This window comes from Sporisorium graminicola, chromosome SGRAM_1 (assembly GCF_005498985.1).
Source record: "Sporisorium graminicola strain CBS 10092 chromosome SGRAM_1, whole genome shotgun sequence".
NCBI classification, from domain to species: Eukaryota; Fungi; Basidiomycota; class Ustilaginomycetes; order Ustilaginales; family Ustilaginaceae; genus Sporisorium; species Sporisorium graminicola.
Genome location: NC_043719.1, coordinates 1555548 through 1575056, shown reverse-complemented (window position 1 = coordinate 1575056; position 19509 = coordinate 1555548). Strand labels below are relative to the sequence as shown.

At 56.1% G+C, this 19509-nt stretch overlaps 6 protein-coding genes across 6 annotated transcripts; 4 read left to right on the top strand and 2 right to left on the bottom strand.

Moving 5' to 3' along the window:
* Nucleotides 1-681: 681 nt before the first annotated feature.
* Nucleotides 682-4545, top strand: EX895_000583 (uncharacterized protein; the record flags this gene model as incomplete). Its single annotated transcript, XM_029881184.1, has 1 exon — nucleotides 682-4545. The coding sequence occupies one exon, from the start codon at nucleotides 682-684 to the stop codon at nucleotides 4543-4545; it is 3864 nt and encodes a 1287-aa protein (XP_029742570.1).
* A 104-nt stretch (nucleotides 4546-4649) lies between these two features.
* On the bottom strand, nucleotides 4650-7595 carry EX895_000582 (uncharacterized protein; the record flags this gene model as incomplete). Its single annotated transcript, XM_029881183.1, has 1 exon — nucleotides 4650-7595. The coding sequence occupies one exon, from the start codon at nucleotides 7593-7595 to the stop codon at nucleotides 4650-4652; it is 2946 nt and encodes a 981-aa protein (XP_029742569.1).
* Nucleotides 7596-8125: 530 nt separating this feature from the next.
* Nucleotides 8126-10867, top strand: EX895_000581 (uncharacterized protein; the record flags this gene model as incomplete). Its single annotated transcript, XM_029881182.1, has 1 exon — nucleotides 8126-10867. The coding sequence occupies one exon, from the start codon at nucleotides 8126-8128 to the stop codon at nucleotides 10865-10867; it is 2742 nt and encodes a 913-aa protein (XP_029742568.1).
* A 365-nt stretch (nucleotides 10868-11232) lies between these two features.
* Nucleotides 11233-12504, top strand: EX895_000580 (uncharacterized protein; the record flags this gene model as incomplete). Its single annotated transcript, XM_029881181.1, has 1 exon — nucleotides 11233-12504. One exon carries the CDS (start codon nucleotides 11233-11235, stop codon nucleotides 12502-12504), a length of 1272 nt encoding a protein of 423 aa, XP_029742567.1.
* Nucleotides 12505-12559: 55 nt separating this feature from the next.
* EX895_000579 (uncharacterized protein) lies at nucleotides 12560-15141 on the bottom strand (the record flags this gene model as incomplete). Its single annotated transcript, XM_029881180.1, has 3 exons — nucleotides 12560-12616; nucleotides 12708-12782; nucleotides 12877-15141. 3 exons carry the CDS (start codon nucleotides 15139-15141, stop codon nucleotides 12560-12562), a joined length of 2397 nt encoding a protein of 798 aa, XP_029742566.1.
* Nucleotides 15142-15899: 758 nt separating this feature from the next.
* EX895_000578 (uncharacterized protein) lies at nucleotides 15900-17723 on the top strand (the record flags this gene model as incomplete). Its single annotated transcript, XM_029881179.1, has 2 exons — nucleotides 15900-17029; nucleotides 17123-17723. 2 exons carry the CDS (start codon nucleotides 15900-15902, stop codon nucleotides 17721-17723), a joined length of 1731 nt encoding a protein of 576 aa, XP_029742565.1.
* Between the last annotated feature and the right edge of the window lie 1786 nt (nucleotides 17724-19509).

The following is a 19509-nucleotide window of genomic DNA, read 5'->3' as shown; positions in this document are numbered from 1 at the left end:
CGAATCGTTCTGAGAGCCTTCGGCTTCCGTCCTCACATCGACACAGAGATCGATTCGAGGCGTGAAGGGACTGGGAGGGGCGTCGAGATCCACCAACCGTCACCTTCAAACTCTTGGTATATGGAAGAGAGAGGGGAAGAAACTTCCGCATCAGAACGGCAGGTTTTGTGTCTCTCGCTCTCTCTCTCCCGTGTAAGGACTTTTCCGCTCAACTTTCTCCAATTCGAATCGGTAGAGCAATTTAGCAGAGCATCGGCGATCGATTTTTACCAATCCACATGCCAATTGAATTCCTATGTCGCTTGTCTCTCAGCTTTTGCTGATTCGCCTGCTGAGCTGTCAAAATGGACAGGGTTTGGTTTCCAAACTCAAGCGCGGGCCAAGATGCTGTTTGTTCAGAAACACCGCGGGATCGAGTCGAGAGAACAACACTTGAAAGGCCGCCGCACGCGATGTTCAACACAGCCGGCTACTTTCGACAGTCCTCCCTTCTCCCGTCACAGTTCATATGCGACGCCGTCTCCACCTTCATCACACAACTACATCCACTCTCTGTTAACTCAAGCGCGCGCAGTTCGATTGTCACGACTGCCACGTTCTCAACATGAACCGATCTTGATCCACTCGTTTTCACCGTTTCCGGACCAAACCTTGACTTGAAAGCCAAACCACACTTCAGCTATGACGACGGTGGCGACGGCCAAGGACCCGGCCTCAGGCAAAGCCAGCCATCTTCCACCGGCACCATCCACGTCTCTCGAGGTCGAATGCCATCAGCATCAACACGAGATCACCGCCTCATCTCCCGACGGCACGGCGCCTGCCGACCTGGACCTCAGTGTGGTCCAGGACCCCATCCTGGACCTTTGCCCATCGCTCGACATCCTTCAGCAGATCGCACGATCCCCATCCCTCGATGTCAACGTCAAAAAGACAAAGCTAAGCAAGGCTCTTCTGCGTGCTGCCAGCAATGGAGATACCGACATGCTTTCCTGGTTGCTCGACTCCAGAGCACCGGCGCGGCACCTCATCTCTCAAGACCCCACACGCACAGACTCGCAAGGCAGACCTAAAATCGCTTTTGACCAGATGCGCGACGAAGAAGGTTCCGGCCCCGTCGTCCTTGCCACCTGTGCCGGACACATCGATGCAGTCACCATGCTCGTCTTCAACGGCGCAGACGTCGACGAAAGGGACTCTTGCGGCTGGACCCCGCTCATGTGGGCCATCAACAGTTCCAATTTGCCCCTCGCCAGCTTCTTGCTCAGTCGTGGAGCTGACATCGATGCAAAGAGCGTCAAGGGTACCACTTGCGAAGACTTTGTCCTATCAGCAGCCCCCGAAGCCGGCACCTCTGTCCCTATGACCTCAAGTGCCCTCGCCTCCTCCGCCTCTACCGAACATGAAGCCATCGCTGACCTCATCTACGAGCATCAGCGATACATTTCTGTCCAGCAATCAGCCACGCAGCGCCTCAACAGCCTCTTCCTTGACAAATCGCCAGACCTGCACAAGTCCGCTTCTCCACATTCCAGCCCAACACCCACACTCTCCGCTGCCCTACCAACTTCCACCAGCCCTTTCAAGCCTGGTCACTCGAGATCCAGCTCGCAGCTCACCCAACGAAGACTTGTTGGCCGCTATGAACGAGCCCATCTAGCAGAGCAAAAGAACAGGCAAAAGGAGCTCAGCGACACCCGCAAAAATGCGCTTGCCGACATCGCTACTCTTCTCGAACTCGATCTCGAAACGCTGATGGGCGACCCGAGCGCGACTGATGCAACATCTGGCGCGGCAGCCGATAACCATTTAGGACCTTCGACCACATTCGCACGTCGTAGGAGGAGAGGGGGAGCGAGCAAGCTTATACACTCGGATTTGGCTTCGGGTTCCGGCGCAGCTGAAGTTGGAGCGGATCCGCTCTCGGTCGAATTCGACTGGAAGAAAGTACGCAACGATCAGATGCTCGTCTTTGGCACTGCCGATCTTGAACCATTACTAAGCATGCTGATCACCAACTTCAAGCCAATTCGAGCACCCTGGACATCGCGTGCTGCTCCTGCCAATGTTCTTTTCCTCTGCGCCCGTTACGCGTGCTTCCTGCGAGACGAAGATTTGCTGGAGGAACTCTTTCTTGGCGCCATCGACCGCATCGAAGGCGTCATCTACTCGCATCCGACCGACATGACCTACCTGGCTTTCTGGCTTTCCAACTGCTGTCTCCTGTATTACTACATGGACAGGGATCGCACGCTTCGCAAATCGAGCTCCGTGACAGAATATCGCGGTCTTTTGGCGGATCTTCTCAACGAAATCTTTGTCTTTATCATCCGTGATGCTGAGCGCCGCATCGACAAGGTGCTGGATGCGGCCATCTTGGACCATGAAGCAATCCCAGGCTTCGAAGAGGTCCGCTTCGAAGGCGAGTGGAAGTTCATGAAGACGCTGGCAGGCAGTGTCAAAGGAATCGGCCAGAACGGATCAATCTCACAGGGCATGACGTCCAGCCCTAGCTCGCGTCGACCCATCAGTCAGATTTTTGGCACCGGTCGCAAAGATGACAACCCAGAACCGAATCAAAATCAAACCAGCGGCAATACTGCCGAAGGATCGTCACTGTCGTCTTCTCCCTCCATTGGCTACGGTCGTCCATCCAACCCCTTCGGCTCGGCGACGATAGGCCAATCCCCCTTCCGCAACGCTGGCGGCGGAGACAGTTCTCCACGCAAGGGCCTCGGCGACTCGTTTCGCACCATCCGCGAAGTCTCGTACAACGCCTCGGCTACTGACCTGCTAACCGCGCCTACTCCACGCACCATCAGCTCACTGCTCACCTCAACATTGCAAGTGCTCCAGTTCTACGAGATCAACCCGGCCATCATCATCCAGGCACTCTCGCAGATCTTCTTCTGGGTCGGCTGCGAGCTATTCAACCGCGTCCTGACACGCAAGCGGTATCTCTGCCGCTCTCGCGCCATTCAGATTCGAATGAATGTCAGCGCGCTCGAAGACTGGGCGCGCTCCAATGCATTGCCGCTCAGCATCGTACATGCACACTTGTCGCCTCTATCCCAGCTCATCTCGTGGCTGCAGTGTCAGAGTTCGCTGCAGGAGTTTGACGGGCTGATCGCCACCATGCAAGGACTCAAAGCGTTGACCCCCGTGCAGATGCGAAGGGTGGTCAAGGATTATAGGTATGAAGTGGGCGAGACGCGGATGAGCGAAGAATGTCTGCAGTATCTGGATCAGCTGATCATTGATTGGAAGCGCAGGCAGGATGATCAGCTGCGACAGGCTAGGGAGGAGGCGAGGCTGGTGCAGCAGAAGAAGAAGAAGTATAAAAAGCAGTCTTCGCACCATCGAAAGTCAGGCACGGCTAGGCAGGAAGACTATTCGTCAGGGTCCAACAGCTCGCCTCATCCGCAATCTCTGGACCAGGAAAATGATACAGGTGACGATGATCAGGAGGAGGACGAAGACATGGACCCGGCAGATGGAATCGACGGTCAAGCTGCAGATGCCAGCATCAACAGCAGCGGCACCGCCAAGCTGTCACGAGGAGAAGACGCCGAGCCATTGACGGTGGCAGAAGCCACCGCTCGTTCTGCCCAAACCATGATCGACGGCCTCTTTGCACCGGGCAAGGGCATGTCCGACTACGTTCCGCCCTGGTCTGCTGCTGGTCCGCCGCTTGGGCTGCACGAAGATGGCAGTGCAGGCGGAAGTGGAAGTGCTCCTCCGTCACCAGCCAAAGGCGACGGCTTGCTCAACAGCCGAGAGATGCTGCCCTTTTCGCTGCCTTCTCGGCGCAACGCCTTAATCGTAACACCCGGAGATGCATTCGGCTTCGGAAGGGGTCATTTCACGGGCACAGGTACGCCCTCGGTTCGTAGTGTCAATGGGGACTCTGCCTCGAGCAACGTCGGCTCTGGCGCTAGCTCACGTCGCTCTTCGAACGCGTCCAGCTCCTCTCTGTCGCCGCGATTTTCGCAGTCGAATGCTGAGGATGGAGATTTGACGCTGGAGAGAGGCGAAGACGCAGAGATGGCAAGCGAGACCTCTTCTCACACAGACGCAAGTGGTGTCAGTCGCGCAAGCAGCCTATTTCCGCAAGGCAAGGGTTTTGCGGCCGGTGGATATTGGTCGCCTGTACCGCTGTTACCGGATGGGATGCTGGACAAGATCGACGCAATGCTCAAAGCAGCCGCAGCGCTCGTACCCGCCACTGGCGATCGATCGCGAAATATCCTCCTCGCAGATCATACGTCAGACGAGCATCTCCTTCTGCCCGCTTCAAGTCAAGACACGTTCGGTGGAGGGTTACCGAGATCTAGCAGGATCGTCATCCCGCCAAGGGAGAACTCTATCCTCCACTCGCCGAAGAAGGAGTCAATCGCGCCGCTGAGCAGGGTGCCAGATGTTGATGAATTTGGACGAATGCGGCTAGACTTTTCCAAGGGGTTTCCCGAGGAGGACGGTGACGAGGATGTCAAGACGCCAGGTCCGTATAGAAAGGACACGCTCAAGGCTTCTTTATTTCCCTAAGCTGGCAAGCACTATCGTCCAGCTTTGCCCTCAGGCGATTCTAGGTCGACCTTATATCAATGCTGACTGTGATTTGCTGTGCGGATATGCATACTGTTACAAGATCATTGTGGCGAAGAATCCTGATCGGCGGGCAAGCTGCCCAGCCCGAAGCGGCGCATGAGTACGTCCACTGGACCTGAACCCGCGCCGGGGCCGCTGGTTGCCGCCTGAGCCTGGAACGAGCGCAGAAAGCTCTCCAGTTGCTCTGCGCGCACGCTATCCGCCTGATCTGCATCTCCTCCGAGATGCGCGAGTAGCGACGAGGGGAGATCCGAGCCTGATTTGAGCAAGTGGGAAAGTAGCTCTTCGTCTTCTGCATCGTCAGGGGCCGGTTGAGTCGAAGTGAGCTTGGGAGAGGATGACGACGTGCGGGTGGTGGATCGGAGGTGATGCAGTTCATCCTCCATGGCGGCCATGACGCTTTCAAACGTGTCGAGCTTCGGTGCGGGTGCGGGCGGAGGCCGTTGGGCGGCTGTATTATTGGCGGTGGACTTGCCTCCCGGTGCGGGCTCCTTGTGAGCCGCAGCGGTAGGCACGAATTTTCCTTTCCGCTGCCTCTCCTCCAAGATCTCCTGATACTGCTCCTTAGTCAACCCCAGACTGATCCTCGCATACTCCAACATGTTGTCGATTTCTGTCGCTTCGTCCAACTCCGCAGACTCGCCTACATCCTCCCATCCCACTTCTGCTTCCGCCTCCGTAGGTGCCTGCACGACCTCGTCGGGCTCGAGTTCGTATTCTTTGGCGCGCTGCCGCCTGATCTCGGGCGACGTCTCCTGTTCGAGCTCTTCATCATCCGAGTCAGAAGCTCCGTCGAATTGATCATGTCCCTGAGAGGAGAGAAGTGAGGAGGTCTCACGCATGTATTGCGAAGCCAGGCGTCGACGTAGGTCGGCGTGGGCAGCTGACAGGTGATTGTCTTCACGCATTGCTACGTCTTTGACCTCTGACTCTTGCTGCCGTGGAGCTGAAGCGTGCCGTTCGGCAGCGATGCGGTCGATGACCGAGAGAAAATCTCGACTGGTTTCGCCTTTGCTGCCGTCACCGGCTGCTTCACGTTCCGCAATGCTATTGGGTTTGCGCGTCCACTCTTGTTCAGACATGCGCGGAAGCAAGCGCTCGACCAGCTTCCTCTTCTCCTCCTCGCCGCCGGACCGCATCCTCTCTTTTACCTCGCCCTTGATCCTCTCCTCTTGCTCCTGCTCATCGAGCTCCTCGAACAAAAGATCGTCATCGTCGAACTGCATATCTTCGTCGTCGAGTTCGTCCTCGAAAACGGCACCTCGGACATCGGACTTGGTCTTGATGAAGTCTTCCATCTTGGAGTTGAAGGCTCCAAGACGCTCGAATGCGTCTTGCTCGTTGTTCGTGCGCGCGGTACCATCGCTACGCCCAGCTTTGCTCTGCAGGATGGACTCAACGTCGTCTGCACCGAGCTGAAGCCAGGAATCGTCGTCCTCTGCCGACTTGCTCAAGGCGGCAGAAGCGTCTGGTGGCAAGGTCGTGGCCATCGGCACGTTGGAGCCGGATGCTTGGAGAACACGGTCGACCGTGTCACAAAGCAGCGGATTTCGGGCGTTTGCCTTGCTGTTCTCCCCTTGGCTAGATGATGCGTCGAGATAATGAGTTACAGCTTCCGTTTCGAGCTGCTTCCACGTTGCGCTGCCCTCAACTTCCCCTCGAAAGTAGCCGAGCTTGTTGAGAGATCTGATGAGATTGTCCCGCTCTTGAGCCGGCAGAGCGGATTGCGGTGCAGCCATAGGCCGCGCCTTGGTCGCAGTCCGGCGAGTGAGTGATTCAGTGTAGGCCATCTCCATGCCGCACCAGATTTTGGCTCCGAGGTCGTACCACCGGCCTTGTTGCATCTCTAGCTGTACTTGTGCTTCATCCTCTATCTTCGTCTGCGTGTTGGTGGAAGGAGACGGGTGGAAGAGTCGAAGTCGATACTTCTCGACAGCGGCCTGCCATTGAGGGCCGAGCTGGCGGGGCGGGAAGAAGCGATCATGTAGTAATTGCGCATAGAGGTGGCGTGTCATGCGCACTGAAGCGAGGACAACTTGATCTTCGCTGTGCGCAGTCGATGGATCGTTCGACTTCGAGTCGGTCGAAGCCTGTGCTGGTGGTGGAAAGTGGACGAGTCTGGATCCAGAGCGAGAGCTGACGACGTCTCGAGACTGTATCGACATGACATAATGGGCGATGAGTTGTGGCTCAGCTGCAAGCACGTTTGCGATGCGGCGTGGCATATAGGCGAGAGTACGATGGTGATGTGGTGCGGCTGCAGATGGGAACTCGTAAGCTCGTGCGAAGGCAGCTGCTTCGATGTCGTCGGATGCGCGAGTTAGCGTAGTTGCGTCTGTGACGAGCTCGACAGCTCGACGCGCGTCCAAGGTATCGCCTTTGCTGCTTTCATGGTGCGGCGGAATAAGATGCAGATGGCCATCGGAGATCCACACTCGATTTATGACTGCTTCGGGCGTTGCCCAGTCGGGAAGATACTCTGCAGCCTCGATGAGCAGAAACTGTCCGTCCTCGTCCTCTAAGCTGATGCATAGTTGATGTTCGGAAAGGTGCATTGATGCGCGAATGAGGAGATGAGTTGCATACCATTCATCCTCGACGCACTCTCCTCCTGTGCGTAGATGGAGGAGGACATGCGGCGGCGGCGGTTGTTGAATTGAGGAGTTGGAGGCAGATGGACGTGAAGAGGAGGGAGGGCAAACCACCGAGATCGAGGGTGGCTCCCGATGCCAGATGTAGTCCTTGCCGTCAAGATAGTCGCTGCGCTTGGTGTGTTTCTGGATGAACTCGACGAGAAGCGCTGCTATGCTGGAAAGCTTTGTAAAGTGGTCGACCGAGGTGGACGTGGTAGGAGCGGATGATGGAGGAACAAAGATGCGCGCTACGAGTGCCTGCTGCTTTTCTGCCTGGGCGGCCGCCGCCAGCAATCCGGTCACATCGGAGAACGGCAGTGCACCATCGTGCGAGTGTGCCTCTGTGTCGATCATGACAGCATGGCCTTTAGCGTTGTGATGTGTGTGAGAGAAGAGAAGCTCGAGTGTTGGTTAGCGAACAAAAGCTGAGCTTTCCTCCACATTCACGAGAAGCATTCTTTTTGATGAGGAATTTCAAGGCTTCTTTTTTCTGCGATCTTTTTTTTTTTTAAAGCGTGGTTTGAATGATGAAATCGAGCCTTGAGAGCGAGCAGGCTGAATTGCTTTCAATGCAGAAGTGCGGAACGCGGTTCACGACCGAGTCCCGGATTCTGCAGAGGCGCGCGTTCTTGAGGATCTCTCTTGCTCTCGACCTTGTCTCGTTATCCTTCGTCGTCTGCTCCGATCGCAACTCAGTGGCTTTCTTTCACTCTTTCCGCATCTTCGGCTTGCCACCGACCACCAACCCCTACCGTAAACGGCTCAGCGCGCGCGTTCAACCAAGAGCTGAGCTGACTCAAATCCGGTACTCGCAGGCGTCCTTCCGCCGAAGCTGTAGAGGCGATCTCTTTTTAGCTCACCCACAAGCGTCCAAACGAGGCGTGATGCCTTTGAAACGAGGGCGCCAAGCGCTAGATACGCTCTTGCAAGCATCAGATACATCTTTGCCGTCCTCTTCTGCAAACGCAATCGTGCTCAATGGCACCTCGCTCGATTCCGTGCCATCCTCCGATGCAAAACCCACCGCCAACTCGACGATGAGACGCCTGAGTAACTTCATTTCCAACGCATTATCTCCATCTTCGCGCAAGCGCCAAAAGCTTAACGACCATACAGTCTCCAATGGTCAACTCCTGATCACTCCCGATTCCATAACGCCAGATTCCGCATCAACCTCGATGCCCACCAGCGGCTTTGTAGACCTCACTTCTCGCGGATCACCTTCCTCGACAGCAGCATCCACCAAATCAGATACCCGAGCCCTACTTCCGTCACAAGAGGGTGCAATCCGCGATCCGCTTGGCCGCACATCACCCCGGTCATCATCACCATCGCCAAACACTTCTTTCGCTCTCATCACAAATACCCGCAGCTCGTCCGAAGACGCTGCAGAAATGCAGATCCAGCACACCTCTCTTCCCTCTAGTCCGGCTACTCCGGTCAAAGCTGTCGACCTTGATCTCGAACAAGGGCCCGAGGCTGAGCCAGAGTCGGCTCCTGCTCACTTCCAGTCCCTCGTCACAGACTCGCAATCTGATTGCCCCGTCGACGATGCTGGCAACGTGGCAGAGCAAGAAGGTCCTACCGATGCTGACGTCGATCACATCCAGACCCTCGCAGACGCCAAGGTTGGAGAGCAGATTGAAGGTCTGCTCGACTGGTCAAGATCTCTGAGCAGCAATGAGCCGCATCCTCCCAGTGCGCCAGCATCCGACATAGGCGATCTTACAGTCAAATCGCCAAATCTCGAGCAAGGTGCTGTTACTCCCGAAGGCTCTAGCGCCAATGGTCCCCAGAATCATAGCGCCGAAGTCGTAGACCTGGTCTCTGACTCGGACGACAGCAACTCGGTCAACGAGGATCCAGACAAAGAAAATGATGTGTCCCTCGTCAGTGCCACTCCGCGTCTCGACTCGGATATCTCCTGGTCAACCTATCCTGCTCAGGGCAGCGCTCAAGAGGCTCTGCGCGCTTCCAGCTCGAGGCACTCTTTCGTCGGTCCCTTGGCACAAAAAGTTCAGCGCGAACAACGCCAAGAACCCCAATCCGAATCTCGACCCAGCTTCACGCCAGCAGCAGCCAACGACCTCGAGCTGGCAGACATATCTGCCACAGAGGAGGTCCGCAGCATCGGTCGTCAGAGTCGCTTCGTCCAACCCAGTCGTCGAAGCGCTCCGCAACATTCCACCCCTTTGCAGAACGAGCGACCAAGTCGGGCCGACCGCTCCTTGTCATTCAGCAGTAATCTCTCGCTCCCCTCCGTTTCGGCCTTCTCGGCTGCGACGTCCAGCTCAGGTGTGTACAAGAAGCGAAGTCCCATCTACAACAAGAAGCATAAGCGCGAAGTTGGGCGCCAAAGAGAGCATGCGATCCAGCGCAGTATCGAAATTGCACTTCGAAGCATCAACAACCTGCGTTCGTCCGACCGCAAGCCGTTGTTCCAACCCAAGCAGTTCCATGAACTTGCTGCCAAGACGCAGCAGGTGCACGCGCTCATCGCTGCGGACAACCCCAAGCATGCTCAACAAGCTCATTTTCTCGAAGAGATGATGAAGAAGTTCATGCGACGACAGCGCGATGCTGGAACAGCCGTATTGCCGGTTTCACAGGTCAAGTTGCGCGAGAAAGAGAGGATCGATAGAGAGATCAGGGCTAGGGAAAGGAAAATCAGAGGCATCCTGGGAAGGAAGCCACTTCCTGACCAGATGGACGGTGAGGAAGAACAAGGAGCAAACACAGCTTTCAGCAAGCGAGGCGTTGTTTCCACCGTCCAAGGTGCGCAGGTTTCTGACTTTGACGTGGCAAAGCTGCGTCCGAGACAGTGGCTCAACGACGAGGTCATTAACTTCTATGGAACGCTTATCCTCAACCGCGCCAACGACGCCGACAAGAAGCGCACAGCAGCCCTTGCAGCGGCAAAGGATGCACCTGTTTCCCCTACACCTATCAGCAAGAGCAGCAAGAAGGGCGACAAGAACAAACCCAAGCGACCGTACGACAAGTCTCTCGACGCGTTCTGGCGTGTCCACTTTTTCAGCTCCTTCTTCTGGACCAACTTGAAGAGCAAAGGCTTCGACGGCGTCAAACGCTGGACGCGCCGCATCGACATCTTTGCTAAGGACATCATCCTTTTCCCGATCAATCTCGGCAATGCGCACTGGGTGTGTGGTGCCATCAACATGCGCAAGCATCGCTTCGAGTACTACGACTCGTTGGGAGCTTTCAACCAGAGCGCCTTCGAGCTCATGCGCACCTACATCACCGAAGAGGCACGAGACAAGAAGAAGAAGGAGATCGACCTGCGCGGATGGCGCGACCACTTTAGCAGTGAAAGCCCGCAGCAGGAGAATGGGTACGATTGCGGCGTGTTTGCCTGTCAGACGCTCGAGCAGATCAGCCGGCGTGATTACCACACGCCCATCCCGCTCGGCGCGCCTGCGATCGTGTGGAAGGGTGGCAGCTTGGACGAGGGCGCCGAAAAATTGAATCTCGGAGAGACGGATGGTGATGGCGGAGAGGGCGATTCGGATGGCGACGAGTACGAGTGGAATTTCAGCCAGCAGAACATGCCCTACTTGCGCCGAAGGATGGCGTACGAGATATACTCGCAGCAGCTGCTTGGGTAAGAGCCAAGTTGAGCGGTGGACCTCGATGGAGAGGGGATGGACAATGTACAGTCAAGTCAACGATGCTTTTAATCGCACAGCGCAGTGTACTTTTCGTTTTGCTTGTCATCGAAGGATGATGCGACCAGTGACTCTTTCAAGCTGCAATGGCGTCAAGTGTCCCAAGTGGATCGATATGTTGTTCTCGCCAGACGCGATGGTGGTAAATCCGAGTTCCACACGCTGAGGGCAAAAGTTGAGAAGAAATGGGATTTTGTGGAGGCGCTGCAAGGTTTCACTCGGCTCCTCCTTCAACCTCATCTTCCTTTCTGACTACCTTACGTCCCAGCTTTCACATCGGGCCTGCAGCACGCTGTGCAGAGGCGATGCTGTCGAGCGACCTAGCCTCAGGCACAGCGACAAGGGACGACGAGAGGCTGCTACGCTTCGAAGAGGTCCCGAGCTACGACGAGTTCTACGAGCGGTGTCTGGTGCCGAATCGACCGTGCATCCTACCCGCTAGTCTGGTTGCGCATTGGGATGTGGTCCGGTCCAATAGCTGGCACGCAACCTCCTCGCCTACATCCGATTCGCAGGTGGACTTTGAGGCTTTGAAACACGACTATGGTACGCACGTCTCGCCGGTCGTCATCAGCCGGATCAATGCCGAGGGGCAAACTGAAGAAGCTCGGACGGATATGACCATCGCGGACGCTGTCGATCTCATTCTTCAATTCCGAAGAGGTAACAACACAGACGGCGTTCAGTCGATCTACGTCAAGGACTGGCACCTCATCAAGCAGCTGTCTCCAGCTCAGCTAAAGGACACACCCCCATACACTGTGCCGGGCATCTTCGCGGATGACTGGATGAACAATCTCGCTACGGATGACGAGGGCGTGACGGACAAAGACGATTTCCGCTTCGTATACGCCGGTACGCGTGGTTCGCAAACGCTGCTGCATCGCGACGTGTACACCTCGTATTCGTGGAGCACCAACGTCGTCGGCTGCAAGACGTGGTACCTCTTCCCACCGCACACGATCCCATCACTGCGCCGATTCCCCGCAGTCTCCACGTCCCCCCTTGTGACCGACGTTGCCACCCTCCTCTCCCTGGTCTCTGACAAAGAAAGGAAAGAGTATCCACAACTCCAAATTGCCCTCTCACACATGCAAACAATCACCCAACACGCACACGAAACCGTGTTCATCCCCTCCAACTGGTTCCACCAAGTCACCAACCTCACTGACTGCATCTCGATCAACCGCAACTGGTGCAACGCGGTCAACCTCCCGTCGTTGTACCACTCGATCGTCGACGAGCTGCAACACGTCGAGAACTCGCTCTGCGATGTGAGGGACATGCTCTCCGCCAGTGGCGAGGGCGAGGGGTGGAAGCGCGAGTTTTACGCGGTGGTTCAGGACGTCGCGGTTCAGGACGCCGGTTGGGCTTGGGCCGGGTTCTGGGAGATGATCTTGCACAACCTCACCCACCCGGCAACCAAGGCCGAGTTGAAGCCAGCAGATGCCTGGGTAAGGGAAAGGCTGCTCCCGTTGGTGAGAGACTTTGAACGGCGGGAGGATGCCAAGTGGCTGGATGAAGGGATACGACAGACCGCGGAGAAGTGTCGCAGGCTTCTAGAGGCTCAAAGATGATCATCGTGTGCGCGAAAGCATTGCAACAGGGTAAAGCACGGAAAACAAAAGGCGATTAGGAAGAGCACGATGGAAGGTTGCCCGTCAACGGTCTGCCCAGCGAGCACAGACGCTGCGAACGCATCAACGAAAGCAAAGGAAAGAAACGGGGATCAGCATCAACACAACATCACCTCCAACACCGAAAGCCCAGGCAGACTTACAGCTTCTTCAGCAACCTCTTCGGCCGACTTTCCTTGCGCCGGCAGACCCCAATCTTCAAACGGCCTCGTCGCCATCTGCAGCGTGAACAAGCAGCAATGCACAGATCGCAAGATGTCAGTCAAACAACGCTACCTTGTCAACCCAAGATCGACAGCATTGAAAACTTACCTCGAGCACCTTGGCCAGGACATCGGTGTCGTTCTCCTCCTCGAGACGCTTGGCCACTTCGTTGGTGACCCAGTTACGCAGCACGAAGCGCGGGTTCTTTCCCTTCATCTCTGCAGTCACCTCGTCGCCATCCCTGCCTTCCTTGAGCAAACGACGGGCGAATGAAAGCAGCCACACACGCGCCTGCGTCTCCTTGTGCGAACGAAGGTACTCCGGCAGTACCGAGACGTCGTACCAAGGTTGCAAGCCCGTAGCCGCATCTCCGGCAATAAAAGCGTTAACGACATCCTTGAGCTCGTCTTCCTCCTCGACCGAGGCACCGCGCGCTTTGAGGAGAGCGGGAAGCTGACACAGCCGGCGAAGCGTAGTGGAAAAGTCGAGCTCGGACAGCACTTCGGAAAGCGGGTCGATCAGAGCGCTCTTGTCATCAGCTTCTGCCGTCTTCAAACCCAAGCGTGCACGGTACGCCTGCTTCCACTGCTCGAGCAGCGTACTCGTAAAGACATGCTCGAGCTCTTCCGAGTATTCGTCCGAGCACGATTCGCGCCACTCGTCAATTTGCGCATCCGTCGCTGCAAGCAGCTCGCCTGGTGCAGGGGCACGGTTGTGCTCGATCTCGAAGCCAACCAACGGCGCTACGGCGTTCAACAGCTCTCGGATGGCAAAAACACCCATGGTGGGCTGGAGCCGATACGCATACCTTCCTTCGCCGTCTGAGTGGTTGCAGATCTGCCCCTCGTCGTAGAGATCCATAAATGCATACGGACCATAGTCGATAGTGTGGCCAGTGAGTGCGATGTTGTCCGTGTTCATCACACCGTGCATGAAACCGTACACTTGCCACAGACCGATGGTCTTTGCGTTTCGCGTGGCCACCTGCTCCACCATTCGTCGTACCCAGGCCGGTCGCCGCGACTCGTCCCCAACATTTCCGCCCTTGACAACGTCGTCGAAGCCGAAGAGGTCGTGCGCCACATACTCGCCAAGGATGCGGACCGACTCCCATTCGTTGCGTGAACTATGAATCTGGAACGAGCCGATGCGCAGCCAGGATGGACAGAGACGCGTGGTGATAGCGGCCGTGTTGAGACGTTCGCGGACGACGTGCAGTTCGGGGAGAGCGACGACAGCAAGAGCACGACTGGTGGGAATGCCGAGGGCGCCCATGGCTTCACTGCAGAGGTACTCGCGTACACTGCTCGAGAGTGTGGCGAGACCGTCGGCGAAGCGCGAGTAGGGTGTGCGACCGGCACCTTTGAGCTGAATCTCCCAGCGCTCATTTGTTTCTGGGTTCTTTGTTTCCATCAACGTGAACGCTCGGCCGTCGCCGAGCTGTCCTGCCCAGACGCCGAACTGGTGACCGGCATAGCACAAGGACCACGGAGCATAGTCGGAAGTGTCGGCGGCAGCGCGCTTCTGCTCGAGCTCGTCGAGACGACGCAGGACTCGATCCTCGGATGGCTCTTCCTGTTGTTCGCCCTTGATGACCTTCTCACGAATTCGCATGTATTTTGTACCGTACCCAGCGCGGTCGTCCTTTTCGAGCTCTTCAGGGCTGGCGGCAATACGAGCACCAATGAGACGGCCTGAAACAAAATCGCTGAGTGTCTTGCGGGCAGCAGCCTCTGGGGCAGCAGAAGTGCTGGCATCAGCAAAGGGACCTGAGCTGTATGAGCTTGGACCGGCTTGCTTGTGGTGACTCTGAATCCACTCGAAGGAGTCACCAACGTCAAGATGGGGCAAGCAGTCGCGAAGGGCAGCCGAAGATAGACCAAGAAGGCGAGCTGAGGGGAAGTGCTGGTGGCGACGGCGGGGCGGTACATGGCCTGTCAGACCGGAAGATGCTTGCGCATCGGCTGCCACCGCGGGAGGCTGTATCTCGTAGCGCTGCAGCATATGTTCGACCTCCTGCATGCGTTTCTTGTGTGCTCGTTCAACTTTCTGCCTCTTCTGACCCTCGGCGAGGTGTGCATCGTCCTGGTCATCCTCTTGGAGCTCTTTCTGGTGTCGCTCTCCTAACGACTGCTCGCCTTCCTGCTCGGGTGGGAAATCGTAGGGAAAAGAAAGAGGCAGGGGGGAGAGGAAGCTGAAATGAGAGCCTTGGCCAACCGGGCGGGACCTGCGTACGAGCGAAGGCGCAGAGTCGGGGATCGAGACGATGGAGCGAGGTTCTGGCGTCACAGGGTCGGCAAGCAGGTTGACAGTGAGCCGCTCGGAAGGCGGTACGAGCGGCAGATTGAGAATGTCGAATCGCTGGATACGCATGCCTGCGTCGGTGCGGAGTACCGTGGTGTGAAAGCTAAGTGACAAGCGTTGAAAGGACGATGATTGGGTACGAAGAGCTGCAATTCGGGTCGTGGACAACAACATGAAGGGTTCATAAGCTAACAGGCCATGGAAGAGGATGGCGCTAGCAGCTGGTCGTGGTGAGGAGTAGCACGGTGGCAAGGTTCGCAGGCAGAAGAGGGAGCCGAGGGTGTGAGACTCGAGCGGGCTCAGCCGAAGGTGAATCAGAAATCAGTCACTTTCTTCTCTCCCACCAACGCTTCAAGGTGGAGGAGGCTCATGATGAGATTCGAGCGGTAATCTGCTGAAGACGTGCTTTGTGTTGGGTGTGAGCGCGGGCAGTGGAAATCTCTCGAGTTGTTAGACCGTTACTAGCTCGTTAGAAGCAACCTTCAAAATTTGAAAGGACAAGCAAGGCTTTCCCCGCACAAAGCATCTCTGAGCTTTCAGAAGAACACGTCTGCTGCTTCTGTTGCTGCCGGTGCTACTGCTGTTGGGTTCACGCGTCTTGCAATTCCGCATGCAGAAGCGCAACAAGAGCTCTAATTCTTCTCTCGTCTCTCTTGTGTTGGTCTGCACTCGAGGTGTACGTCCACGTCTCCACACCTAGCAACCGGCAGATGAGTGCCATTTTCTGGTCGCCGCCCAACCTGTTTTCCTTCTACCATCAACACATTTAACACCACCCTTGCGACAGGCGCCTGCTGCTGAACCACTGACGCGGCTCACTAGCAGCGATGAGGGCCTCCGTCTGGTCCATCATCTACATCGTCGCCGGTCTTGTCCTTCGTGCAGGTCTGTTACTGTGGGGTCAGCATCAGGATGCTACCCACACCTTGCCATACACCGATGTCGACTACTTGGTCTTTTCCGACGCTGCCAAGCTCCTCGTCGACGCATGTCCCCTGTCGCTCACCGTCGAGCAGCCCGATTACGAATCCGACGACGATCTCCTCGACCGCAACGATGTACACTGCGCTACAGGCATCCTCCCCGCCACTGCGCGCTTCCTTCTTTTGAACGACCCTAACACCCACACGCCAACTGATGGTCTTAAACCAGACGACTCGGACTTCATGTACTTCTGGGCAAAGCGGTGCTACCAGCTCGCCAAATCCGCTTTCGATCTGCTCGCTTCCCTTGGTGATCCTTATGCTAGGCCGACATACAGGTACACACCGTTTCTAGCTGCAATCCTGTCACCCATTCAATTGTTTGGCTGGACCAACTTTGGAAAATATATCTTCGCTACGTCGGATCTACTCTGCGCTGTCTTCATGTGGCTCATCCTCGATGGACGCCGCCCACAAGGTTCTCCCGCTGGCATCTATGTCCACCTTCCCGGCCTGCTGTGGATTCTCAACCCCATGGTCGCCCAGATCTCGACTCGTGGCTCGTCAGAAGCTCTCGTGGGGCTTCTCGTTCTTTCCTTCCTCTATTTCTTCCTCAAAGCCAACCCAGAAGCGCCCCTTGGTTTGCGTGCAAAGCATCTGCCTCCTTTCTCTGCCCTGCCCGCTACCAACAGTGTCGACAAATCAGAAGCCAACGATCCTGTCGCGGCGGATCAGATCCAAGAAGAAGGGCCTACGTATGAAGCGCTACCCCCAGAGAGCGCCTTCAATGCGCTCGATTGGTCGCTTCAAGCTTACATGGCTCCTGTTCTGCTCGGCCTGGCAACACACCTGAAGCTCTTCCCCGTCATCTACGCAGTGCCTGTCCTCTCCCACCTGCATCGGTCTACCGTCTCAGCCTATTCTCCTGATCGACGCGCCACGCTCAGTCTCTGGACAAAGCACGCAGCTGGTTTGCAATTCGGCTTTGTTGCCTTCTACGCTTTCATGGCCGCCAACATTGTGGCCTGGTTGTTGTAAGTACTTCCCCTAGCTGCTTGGCCCGACGTCGCTCTTCGTCTCATCTGACGGATCTCGACTCTCCGATGTTTTTGTTCCTGGGCGCACAGATGGGGCTCAACGTTCATCGAGCATACGTTCCTCTATCACCTCCACCGCACCGATCACCGCCACAACTTTAGCCCTTACTACCTCGGCACCTACCTCTCGCTCTTCACCTCGCACGATTCGGCCGCATCGCTGGAAGCGCGCATCCTCGCCTCGCCGCTGCTCTCGTTCCTTCCGCAGCTGCTCGTTGTCATCGCGCTCGGCTACCACCTGGGCAAGCGCGACGTTGTCGCCGCCATGACCGCCCAGACCATCGCCTTTGTCGCCTTCAACAAGGTTTGCACCAGCCAGTATTTTCTCTGGTTCCTTTGGCTGCTTCCGCTTGTCTGGCCCAGTCTTAAGGTGGGCAAGGTCGAGACAGGTGTGGCATTGACAGCATGGGTCGGCGCACAGGCGTTGTGGCTGTCTCAGGCATATCAGCTCGAGTTTGAGGCGAAGCAGGTCTTTGCTAGGGTGTGGGCGTCGGGGCTTGCGCTCGTCGTCGTGCATGCGGCACTATTGGTCTGGTTTTTGTCGTCGTGGGCGAGGTACAGGGTGGATGTCCAGAAGCACGGGCTGAAGGCTCAAATGCGAACATTTGGGAAGACGACAAAGACGCAGTGACGATTCACTTGGCATTGCCATACCTATGACATCGACTCGGATGGGGCTTGCTGCTCCCAGCTACCCTTGCAGAAAGAGCCGGGTTGACTTTCTCGGGTATTGACCTGCGCCTGATCTGGCACTTGATTGACACCATTTCTTCTTTGTTGCTATATGCTGGATCTTCCCATCACCGCCTCTTCCGTCATGTTGCGATCCAATCATCGGAAGCTGGACCAAAGCGTTGTAGAATCTCCGTCCATGAGCGTTATGTTCCGACGATACAGGACCTTGTTGAATTCGAGCGAGTGCGTTGCATCAACGCCATCAAAGATGCGTCCAGGTGCGTTTGAGCTGCTTTACACCTTAACGATTTGATGGACTTCAGCTTCGGTACGTGCAAGACTGTAGACAAGACCATTGCGATGCTGCCGGTCAGCTTCATATCGGCTGAAGTTACTGGCCGATTCAGCCTTGGAGTGGTTGGTGTTGGTACTGTCGTGATAATTGTGGTTACAATCAGCATGGAGGTGCAGGGAGAGAAAGACCTGGTTGCTCATCGGAGGGAAAGTCGCTACGCGTCCTGAAGAAGCTTTTTAGCCGCGCAAAACAAAACCTACTTGATCATGCTTGTACGCACCAGTTCCTGCAGTCGACCCAGCTTTTACGTTTGAGAAGTCACAGAGTGTCAAAGCGTATGACTCGCTTTCCAGATAGTGGAAAGGGTGGAGTCGGCTTGGGAAACCGACACAGCATTGTAGCCGCAACGCTGTTCTCGCCGATCCTGTTTACCTGCTCCCGATGCGACACATTGCGAATTGTACAAGCAGGTGCTGTGTTAGATTGGCGTTCTCACCGACCTGAGTCGCAGCAAAGCTCGAGTTTCGAAATGTGGTCTGATTATCGGCACGCAGCGAAAGCCTCCTCGGCGCGAAAATCCGAAGTTCAGTGTGCTGCGCGGTCACGCACAGCGGAGAAACCGTGTTGAAATCACCCGTCTGTGCGTGGGGGAAACTGCAAATCTCCAAACTCTATCTCCGCCCAGTCACTCTCAGAAAATTTGCGGTCAGCCTCAACCATTCAAAATCAAAATGAAAAAAAAGAACGTCGATCCCTTTTGTATAGCTGCATGTGTCCTTTCTCACGCCAAGTGTCAGTTCATCTTTCTGCAACGGCGCAATCAATAACCTTTGGACCAGCCTAGCCAACGAGCAGACTCAAGAGACGAATAGGAATCCAGTTCGTTGCAACCTGACACAAATGCCTGCCGAGATACAACGAAGCTCGAACCATGCGCAGAGCAGAGCGACAGCCGGAGCGTGGAAACGAGCCCCAAAGGTCGGATTTCGAAATGCGTCGGAATCTCGCTTCCGCCCGAACGTTCAGCATGCTCGCTTGCAGCCGCTGCTTTGCTGCCTGCTCGCTCTGTCTTGCACACCTGAGAGTTAATCCAGCCTTCAAGCACCCTTTCCTTCCCAGTCGGATCGTCCATTAACAAATCAACAAATCAGAATGGCTCGCTGTTGAGTCGCTCTGTACAGTTTCTTCCTCCGCAAAGCCTCTTTTTCATTTTTCACCGATTTTTTTCTCTTCTTCCCTCCCTCTTGAACTTTTTGTGTGGCCATGGCGCGGTCGATAGAAAGCCGTTCTTTCCCTGTTCAATATCGCCGAGACAAAACGCTGAGCTTGGCGAACATGCTGTAGACATTCTTCTGTTCTGAGTGAGCGCTTTCCTTCGGAGAAAGTCGTGGTGTGCTCGAATCGTCTTCACTCTGCACCAGCGCTTCACTCATCCGCCGCTTGCGCT